At 45.1% G+C, this 10223-nt stretch overlaps 1 protein-coding gene across 1 annotated transcript; it reads left to right on the top strand.

Moving 5' to 3' along the window:
- The first annotated feature begins 8185 nt into the window (after positions 1-8185).
- Positions 8186-9937, top strand: LOC125549356 (xylan glycosyltransferase MUCI21-like). The gene has a single exon (XM_048712794.1). It carries the CDS (start codon positions 8208-8210, stop codon positions 9753-9755), a length of 1548 nt encoding a protein of 515 aa, XP_048568751.1. The 5' UTR covers positions 8186-8207; the 3' UTR covers positions 9756-9937.
- Positions 9938-10223: the final 286 nt, after the last annotated feature.

The following is a 10223-nucleotide window of genomic DNA, read 5'->3' as shown; positions in this document are numbered from 1 at the left end:
CCTCCAGACAATTCCGGAACTCCTCGTGACGTCCGGGATCTCATCTGGGACTCCGAACAACTTTCGGGTTACCGCATACTAATATCTCTACAACCCTAGCGTCACCGAACCTTAAGTGTGTAGACCCTACGGGTTCGGAAGACATGCAGCCATGACCGAGACAACTCTCCAGTCAATAACCAACATCGGGATCTGGATACCCATGTTGGCTCCCACATGTTCCATGATGATCTCATCGGATGAACCACGATGTCGAGGATTCAATCAATCCCGTATTCAATTCCCTTTGTCAATCGGTACGTTACTTGCCCGAGATTCAATCGTCGGTATCCCAATACCTCGTTCAATCTCGTTACCGGCAAGTCACTTTACTCGTACCGTAATGCATGATCCCGTGACCAAACACTTGGTCACATTGAGCTCATTATGATGATGCATTACCGAGCGGGCCCAGGGATACCTCTCCGTCATATGGAGTGACAAATTCCAGTCTCGATCCGTGTCAACCCAACAGATACTTTCGGGGATACCTGTAGTATACCTTTATAGTCACCCAGTTACATTGTGACGTTTGGTACACCCAAAACACTCCTATGGAATCCGGGAGTTACACGATCTCATGGTCTAAGGAAATGATACTTGACATTGGAAAAGCTCTAGCAAACGAACCACACGATCTTGTGCTATGCTTAGGATTGGGTCTTGTCCATCACATCATTCTCCTAATGATGTGATCCCGTTATCAATGACATCCAATGTCCATGGTCAGGAAACCGTAACCATCTATTGATCAACGAGCTAGTCAACTAGAGGCTTACTAGGGACATGGTGTTGTCTATGTATCCACACATGTATCTGAGTTTCCTATCAATACAATTCTAGCATGGATAATAAACGATTATCATGAACAAGGAAATATAATAATAATCAATTTATTATTGCCTCTAGGGCATATTTCCAACATATGCGTCAAATTCCTCCTTGATTCCTGCTCGAACCATGAAGTCCTCTGACGGCCATTCACAAGGCCGCACTTGAGCGTCCCTCGGTGGTTCATCGTCCGGCTCACGCATTGCGGGCCTGGATCCTTGCTTCCTTGAAGAACCACCTTGATACATTTTCCTAAACATATTTCCTCCTCTGAAAATTTTCTGAAATTTTTAATAACTTCAAAATAAAAGTGAACCAAACTCAACAAAATTGATAGCAACTACTCCCACAAGTGCCTAGAGACTATATCATCCATTAAAACTACTTTTGACCATATAAATTTGACATGCAAGCTCAAGAACAGGGTCACCTAACCAGCACAAATTTGCAATGAATAAAGCACTAGAACAAAAACTAATTGGACCAATGGAGGAGTCACATACCAAAGAACAATCCCCCAAAGCAGTTTTGTGAATGGGGCTTTGAGCAAGGATGTCGAAAATGGCAGCAAAATGAGCTTGGACTCGGGTTTGGGCCGGTTGATGATTTTTGTGGGAGGAAGGAGTGTGTGGTAGCTGGAATAAGTGGAGGGGAGCCACCGTGGGCCCACGAGGCAGGGGGCGCGCCCTGGACCCTCGTGGCGAGGTGCTTGCTCCCCCTACTGTGTTCTCAGTGCCAGATATTCTCAAATATTCTAGAAAAAATCATATTTAATTTTCAGGGCATTTGGAGAACTTTTATTTTGGGGTATTTTTTATTGCATGGATAATTCAGAAAACAGACAGAATATATTATTTTTTGCTTTATTTAATATAAATAACAGAAAGTAAACAGAGGGTACAGAGAGTTGTGTTTTCTAAATTCATCCATCTCATGCTCATCAAAAGGAATCCACTAACAAGGTTGATCAGGTCTTGTTAACAAACTCATTCCGAATAACATGGAACCGGAGAATTTTCGAATAACACTAGGTTACCTCAACGGGGATATGCATGTCCCCAACAATAAGAATATCATATTTCTTCTTGACGGTAGGAAGAGGAAATTCAAAACCTCCAATAGTAATTGTTGAAAATTTTCCAATAGAATTGATAATGTGGACTTGAGGTTGTTTCCTTGGAAAGTGTAACGTATGCTCATTACCATTAACATGAAAAGTGACATTGCCTTTGGTGCAATCAATAACAGCCCCTGCAGTATTCAAAAAGGGTCTTCCAAGAATAATAGACATACTATCGTCCTCGGGAATATCAAGAATAACAAAGTCCGTTAAAATAGTAACGTTTGCAACCACAACAGACACATCCTCACAAATACTGACAGTTATAGCAGTTGATTTATCAGTCATTTGTGAAGATATTTCAGTAGGTGTCAACTTATTCAAATCGAGTCTACGATATAAAGAGAGAGGCATAACACTGACACCGGCTCCAAGATCACATAAAGCAGTTTTAACACAGTTTCTTTTAATGGAGCATGGTATAGTTGGTACTCCTGGATCTCCAAGTTTCTTCGGTATTCCACCCTTAAAAGTATAATTAGCAAGCATGGTGGAAATTTCATCTTCCGGTATCTTTCTTTTATTAGTAACAATTTCCTTCATATATTTAGCATAAGGATTCATTTTGAGCATGTCAGTCAAACGCATACGCAAAAAGATAGGTCTAATCATTCAGCAAAGTGCTCAAAATCCTCATCATCCTTTTTCTTGGATGGTTTAGGAGGAAAAGGCATGGGTTTTTGAACCCATGGTTCTCTTTCTTTACCGTGCTTCTTAGCAACAAAGTCTCTCTTATCATAACATTGATTCTTTGATTGTGGGTTATCAAGATCAATAGCAGGTTCAATTTCTACATCATTATTATTGCTAGGTTGAGCATCAATATGAACATCATCATTAACATTATCACTAGGTTCATGTTCATTACCAGCTTGTGTTTCAGCATCAGAAATAGAAATATCATTGGGATTCTCAGGAGTGTCTACAACAGGTTCACTAGAAGCATGCAAAGTCCTATCATTTTTCTTTTTCTTCCTCTTAGAAGGACTAGGTGCATCTACATTAGTTCGCTGAGAATCTTGCTCAATTCTCTTAGGATGACCTTCAGGATACAAAGGTTCCTGAGTCACTTTACCTCCTCTAGTTGCAACCCTAACAGCAAAGTCATTATTTTTACTATTCAATTCATTGAGCAAATCATTCTGAGCTTTAAGTACTTGTTCTACTTGAGTGGTAACCATTGAAGCATGTTTACTAATAAGTTTAAGTTCACCTTTAAGATTGGCCATATAATCATTCAAGTATTCAATAATGTAAGCATTATGTTTCAATTGTCTACCAACATAAGCATTAAAGTCTTCTTGCTTAACCATAAAGTTATCAAATTCATCCAAACATTGGCTAGCAAACTTAGCAGGAGGGATTTCAGCTTTATCATATCTATAGAGAGAATTTACCTTTACTACCTGTGTCGGGTTATCAAGACCATGTATTTCTTCAACATGCGGCAAATTAAGACCATGTATTTCTTCAATAGGAGGTAAATTCTTAACATCTTCAGCTTTTATACCTTTTTCTTTCATAGATTTCTTTGCCTCTTGCATATCTTCAGGGCTGAGGAATAGAATACCCCTTTTCTTCGGAGTTGGCTTAGGAGTTGGTTCAGAAAGTGTCCAATTACTTTCATTAGTCAACATATTATTCAATAGAATTTCAGCTTGATCAACAATTCTTTCCCTGAAAACACAACCAACACAACTATCCAGGTGGTCTCTGGAAGCATCGGTTAGTCCATTATAAAAGATATCAAGTATTTCATTCTTCTTGAGAGGATGATGAGGCAAATCATTAAGTAGTTGGAGAAGCCTCCCCCAAGCTTGTGGGAGACTCTCTTCTTCAATTTGCATAAAATTATATATTTCCCTTAAAGCATCTTGTTTCTTATGAGCGGGGAAATATTTAGCAGAAAAGTAGTAAATCATATCCTGGGGACTACGCACACAACCAGGATCAAGAGAATTAAATCATATCTTAGCATCACCCTTTAATGAGAACAAAAATAATTTAAGGATATAATAGTAGCGAGTTTTCTCATCATTATTGAACAGGGTAGCTATATCATTTAATTTAGTAAGATGTGCCACAACAGTTTCAGATTCATATCCATAGAAAGGATCAGGTTCAACCAAAGTAATTATATCAGGATCAACAGAGAAATCATAATCCTTATCAATAATAAAGATAGGTGAAGTAGCATAAGCAGGATTATATTTCATTCTAGCATTCAGAGATTTTTGTTTCAGCTTAGCTACTAGTTTCTTAAGATCACTCCTATCATTGCAAGCAAGAAAGTCTCTAGCAGTTTCTTCATCCATAACATAACCCTCAGGAACAACAGGCAATTCATATCTAGGGGGAGAATCTTCATCATCACTTTCATCAATATTACCAGTTTCAATAATTTCATTCTCTCTAGCCCTAGCAAGTTGTTCATCAAGAAATTCACCAAGTGGCACAGTGGTATCAAGCATAGAAGTAGTTTCATCATAAGTATCATGCATAGCAGAAGTGGCATCATCAATAACATGTGACATATCAGAATTAATAGCAGAAGCAGGTTTAGGTGTCACAAGTTTACTCAAAACAGAAGGTGAATCAAGTGCAGAGCTAGATGGAAGTTCCTTACCTCCCCTCGTAGTTGAGGGAAAAATCTTGGTTCTTTGATCTTTCAAGTTCTTCATAATGATAAGCAGATATAAATCCCAAGTGACTCAAAGAATAGAGCTATGCTCCCCGGCAATGGCGCCAGAAAATAGTCTTGATAACCCACAAGTATAGGGGATCGCAACAGCTTTCGAGGGTAGAGTATTCAACCCAAATTTATTGATTCGACACAGGGGGAGCCAAAGAATATTCTCAAGTATTAGCAGCTGAGTTGTCAATTCAACCACACCTGGAAACTTAATATCTGCAGCAAAGTGTTTAGTAGCAAAGTAATATGATAGTAGTGGTAACGGTGGCAAAAGGTAATGGTAGCAAAAGTAATATTTTTGGGTTTTGTAGTGATTGTAATAGTAGTAACGAAAAAGTAAATAAGCAAAGAACAATATATGGAAAAGCTCGTAGGCATTGGATCGGTGATGAAGAATTATGCCGGATGCGATCGATCATGTAATAGTCATAACCTAGGGTGACACAAAACTAGCTCCAGTTCATCAATGTAATGTAGGCATGTATTCCGAATATAGTCATACATGCTTATGGAAAAGAACTTGCATGACATATTTTGTCCTACCCTCCCGTGGCATCGGGTCCTATTGGAAACTAAGGAATATTAAGGCCTCCTTTTAATAGAGTACCGGACCAAAGCATTAACACATGGTGAATACATAAACTCCTCAAACTACGGTCATCATCGGGAGTGGTCCCGATTATTGTCACTTTGAGGTTGCCGGATCATAACACATAGTAGGTGACTATAGACTTGCAAGATAGGATCAAGAACTCACATACATTCATGAAAACATAATAGGTTCAGATCTAAAATCATGGCACTCGGGCCCTAGTGACAAGTATTAAGCATAGCAAAGTCATAGAAACATCAATATCAGAACATAGTGGATACTAGGGATCAAACCCTAACAAAACTAACTCGATTACATGATAAATCTCATCCAACCCATCACCGTCCAGCAAGCCTACAATGGAATTACTCACGCACGGCGGTGAGCATCATGAAATTGGTGATGGAGAAAGGTTGATGATGACGATGGCGACGGATTCCCCTCTCCGGAGCCCCGAACGGACTCCAGATCAGCCCTCCCGAGAGAGTTTAGGGCTTGGCGGCGGCTCCATATCGTAAAACGCGATGAATCCTTCTCTCTGCTTTTTCTCTCCCCAAAAGTGAATGTATGGAGTCAGGGTTGAGGTCGGTGGAGCGTCAGGGGGCCCACGAGGTAGGGGGCGCGCCCCCACCCTCGTGGACAGGTGGAGGCCCCCCTGATGTGGATCCTTCTTCTAGTATTTTTTTATATTCCAAAATAATTCTTCGTTGATTTTCAGATCATTTCGAGAACCTTTATTTCTGCACAAAAATAATACCATGGCAATTCTGCTGAAAACAACGTCAGTCCGGATTAGTTCCATTCAAATCATGCAAGTTAGAGTCCAAAACAAGGGCAAAAGTGTTTGAAAAAGTAGATACGACGGAGACGTATCAATGATGCTCGTGCTTCACGCCACCGAGCATTAACAACCCTCTTTACAATCATTGGCACAGTCTTGTCAGCTCACCTTGGAGTTTCCACCCTATCACAATCCTCGTGTCTAGCACTCTCGAATTCCCATCCACCATTGTCGGGCGTCGGACACGGGGAGGAGGGGGAGGGGGGTCTTACTGTCTTCACGACCCCTTTTCTTACTGCTACCTCAACCTGCCCAAGTTCACCGCCAAGGCCTCTAGTGAGTTGTGCCTCGTGATCCTTCTTTTTCTCTTTTTCACGATCCAAATTGTCCGCCATAGCCCAAGAAAGCCGCCCCAGCCAAGAGACTGTGAGAGAGAGAGAGAGAGAGAGAAAGAGAGAGAGAGAGTCCAACTCCAAGCATGAAACTAATGGAGACTGGATTTTCTCCCATGCACGGGAGGTCCCGTGCATGGTCCTCTGTACAAGTAGCACATATACTCTGTCATAAGAATTGTCCTAGATCATTAATGATGGAATAGTGATACATGGGCCCTGTAATGCAAAAATTATCCCATGTGAGCAATCAACTATCCATACAAAAGCTAGCATTTTATTTTCTTGTGAGATATTCTTTTGTTGATAATCTTTTGAATAAAAATCTCATTTTAAAATCTTCTTATATATTTGAATATATTTTAAGAGAGTTTAAATTTCATGAACATATTTCACTCATTTCAAAATACTAGTTTGACTCATTGAAAAAAACCTATTTCACTCATTGAAAAATCCCACTTATTTCAAAATGCTGAGTTTACTCAGTACAAACACCGCTTTTACTAACTCAAGATGAAAACTTAATTTCACATAATTTAGAATAATAATTTGACTAATTTCAAGACAATAATTTGACTCACTTTTTTTGTACTACACACATTAAAAATCATTTCAGCCATATATCTAGTGAAAAGTGTATCGAAACATTATGACTTTAACGTGTTCGGAATGTATCCAAGGTTGATCTTATTCTAAAGGTCTTGATGTGAGGAGTTGAAATATATATATTTTTTAAAAAAAAGGGTTTTGGTTTTAAAGATATGAACCATCTAAACTGTGATAAGGGAAGTAAAAGTGATGGATTTTGAGACGAAGAGGGGAGAGATATTGTCAGACATGGATGTGTCATTGTAACTTGTTGTGAACAGGAAAAGAGAGAAAGAAGGACGCATGCATGGCATAAAGTGGATTGATAACTAGGTGGTGATACGAGGCTATTAATGTGAATGGTAGATACACGCGTATACGAGGAAGGCTAGCTTGCATGCACTGATCTCCATCAGAACCAACGACGCATGCATGCACCGGACCTCCTGTGCATGGCAGAATAGCTTTTCTCAAATTAATGTTGCCCATTGCACCATTTTCTCCTAAATTAATTTCCAATGACATGCCATTTGAGGAAGAAGGCGCAAAAACTAGCTGGTTGTGAATTGCTGCCAGCTTTAGCCTGTGCTGTCGTAATAAAACTCCCCAATTGGACACCTTAGTTTGGCACTCACTTAGTACCCGAATCTGGAAAATCAATATGAATTCAGAAACTAATGAAGCTATCTCATGCACACACAAGCACACACACACACACACACACACACACACACACACACACACACACACACAGGAAGAAGATTTGACCAGCGGCTACCCCTCCACTCCAAAGTTAGCAAGCTTCCAATCTTGTCTATACATACGAGTATATATATCCTTTAGCTACACACAAGGTTAATAGCTCTATATAAATAGAATACTATGATTTGGGGCAATTTTATTTAGGGAACATTTGGGACAATTAATACTTGTGTTTCTCTGAAATACTGTGTATATATGGGACAATAAATTTGGAGAGTGAGTAGGTGGGTGAGTGGAGTGTGTGACGCAGAAGAAATCAATCTCTGAAGATGAGATGGATAGGTCAAATCAAGGCCGGAGACTTCCTCTTCTGTGAACTCACGCCGGTGTCTCGCCGGCCTACATAAGCCGACCTGACCAAACACAGAGCTGCACCCATCCCGTTTCCATTTGTCCAACCGAACGTCGGCATGGCCTCGAAGCTCCCCGACACGACCAAGAGCCTCGGTGCTGGCGCCATGGACGTCGAGGACGGCAGCGGCGGCGGCGGCAAGAAGGTGGCTGGTAAGTGGCCAGGTTTCGTCCACTTCTTCTTCGTCCTCACCGTCGTCATGTGCGCGCTCGTCTATGCCCCGCGTTTCCTGTCGCCCGCCGTGTCCGTCGACTTCTTGGGGCTGCGCCAGCCGGCATTGGGTAGAGCAGCGGAAGGACAAGGACAGGGCGTGCACGGCGGCCGCGTCAATGAGGGCGAGGCGCTGGTCCTCGACAACCAGGTGGGCTCCCCGTGCGCGTCCATGGGAGGCCATGGCATCTGCTGCGACCGCTCGGACTACAACACCGACGTGTGCTTCATGGCCGGCGACGTGCGCACGGACGCCGCGTCCCTCTCGTTGCTGCTCTACCCGCCGCCCAACGGCACCGCCAACGCCAACGCCAACGCTACCGTGGCGGAGAAGGAGGAGGTGGTGCGGCCCTACACGCGCAAGTGGGAGAAGGGCGTGATGGCGAACATCCAGGAGGTGCGGCTCCGCGCGGCCCGGCCGGACGAGGCCGACGGGCACCGGTGCGACGTGCGGCACGACGCGCCGGCGCTGGTGATGACGGCGGGCGGGTACACGGGGAACCTGTTCCACACGTTCAACGACGGGTTCCTGCCGGCGTGGCTGACGGTGCAGCACCTCCGCCGGCGCGTGGTCCTTGCCGTGCTCGTGTACAACCCGTGGTGGGCCGGCACGTTCCCGGAGCTCGTGTCCGGGCTCTCGCGCCACCACGTGATCGACCTCCTGCACGACAAGCGCACGCACTGCTTCCCGGGCGCCATCGTGGGGAGCCGCTTCCACGGCATTCTCGCCGTCGACCCGGCTCGGACCCGGGACAACCGGACCCTGGTCGACTTCCACGACTTCCTCGCCGGCGCGTACAAGGACGATGGCGCGACGGAACCGCACACCACGTCGCCGGCGCCCCAGCAGCGGCGGCGGCGCCCGAGGCTGGGCCTGTACTCGCGCAAGGGCACGCGGGTGATCGAGAACGAGGCGGCGGTGGCGCGGCTGGCGGTATCGGTGGGGTTCGACGTGTCGATCCTGGAGACGGCGAACGGGGCGCCGCTGTCGTCGGAGTACGCGGCGGTGAGCGCGTGCGACGTGCTGGCGGGCGTGCACGGCGCGGACCTGACGAAGCTGCTCTTCCTCCGGCCGGGCCGCGCCGCGCTGCTGCAGGTGGCGCCGCTGGGTGTGCCGGCCGTGGCGCGCGGGTGCTACGAGAAGGCGACGACGATGATGGGGATGCAGTACGAGCAGTACGACGCGGCGGCGAACGAGAGCTCGCTGGTCCGGAAGTACGCGGCGGACGACGTGGTGCTGCGCGACCCGGAGGCGGCGAAGCAGGGGGGCGGGTGGGACCTCATCGCGCGCGTGTACCTCAGCGGCCAGAACGTGAGCCTCGATCTGGACCGGTTCGGCGACACCCTGAGGAGGCTGCACGCCCGCGCCCTGCGGCTGCCGGTGGCAGGTCCGTAGGTCGCCGACTAGCCGCCGATCGGTCGGCGACGAGCTGCTGCAAGCTAATCGAGAGTTGCGTACGTGACAGGGCGCTGGATCGTAACCATTTGGTTTTTGAGGGGTACAACCATTTTGTTTTTTTAGGTTCCTGTTCGACAGCACAGATCATTTTTCACTTTCAGAAAAGACCATTCAATTCAGTTTTGGGTTTGTTTGTATTTGTGGATGTCTCGAAATAAGGACAATCTTGTGATGGCAAAGGCAACGGCATGCACCGCTAGGCTGCTAGCTGTGGTGTGGCCTGCATGGCCGCCGGCACGGTGGAGCGTGCCGCGTGCAGGTGGCTGACGCCATACTACATATGGATCCACACCAAATGTTCCATGCTTTTCTGTTCTGCCTTGGCCATTCATAGGCCTACGTTTTCTTAGGGTCATTCATTGGCGTGCTAGAAAGGGACTAGCAAGCAGGGCAAATCTACTGTCC

The sequence above is a fragment of the Triticum urartu genome, chromosome 3, assembly GCF_003073215.2.
Source record: "Triticum urartu cultivar G1812 chromosome 3, Tu2.1, whole genome shotgun sequence".
In the NCBI taxonomy this organism is placed as follows: Eukaryota; Viridiplantae; Streptophyta; class Magnoliopsida; order Poales; family Poaceae; genus Triticum; species Triticum urartu.
This window is presented reverse-complemented; position numbering and strand designations above follow the sequence as displayed.

Coding starts and splice junctions, on each gene's coding strand:
- LOC125549356 (XM_048712794.1), top strand. CDS start 8,208: ATGGCCTCGAAGCTCCCCGACACGACCAAGAGCCTCGGTGCTGGCGCC.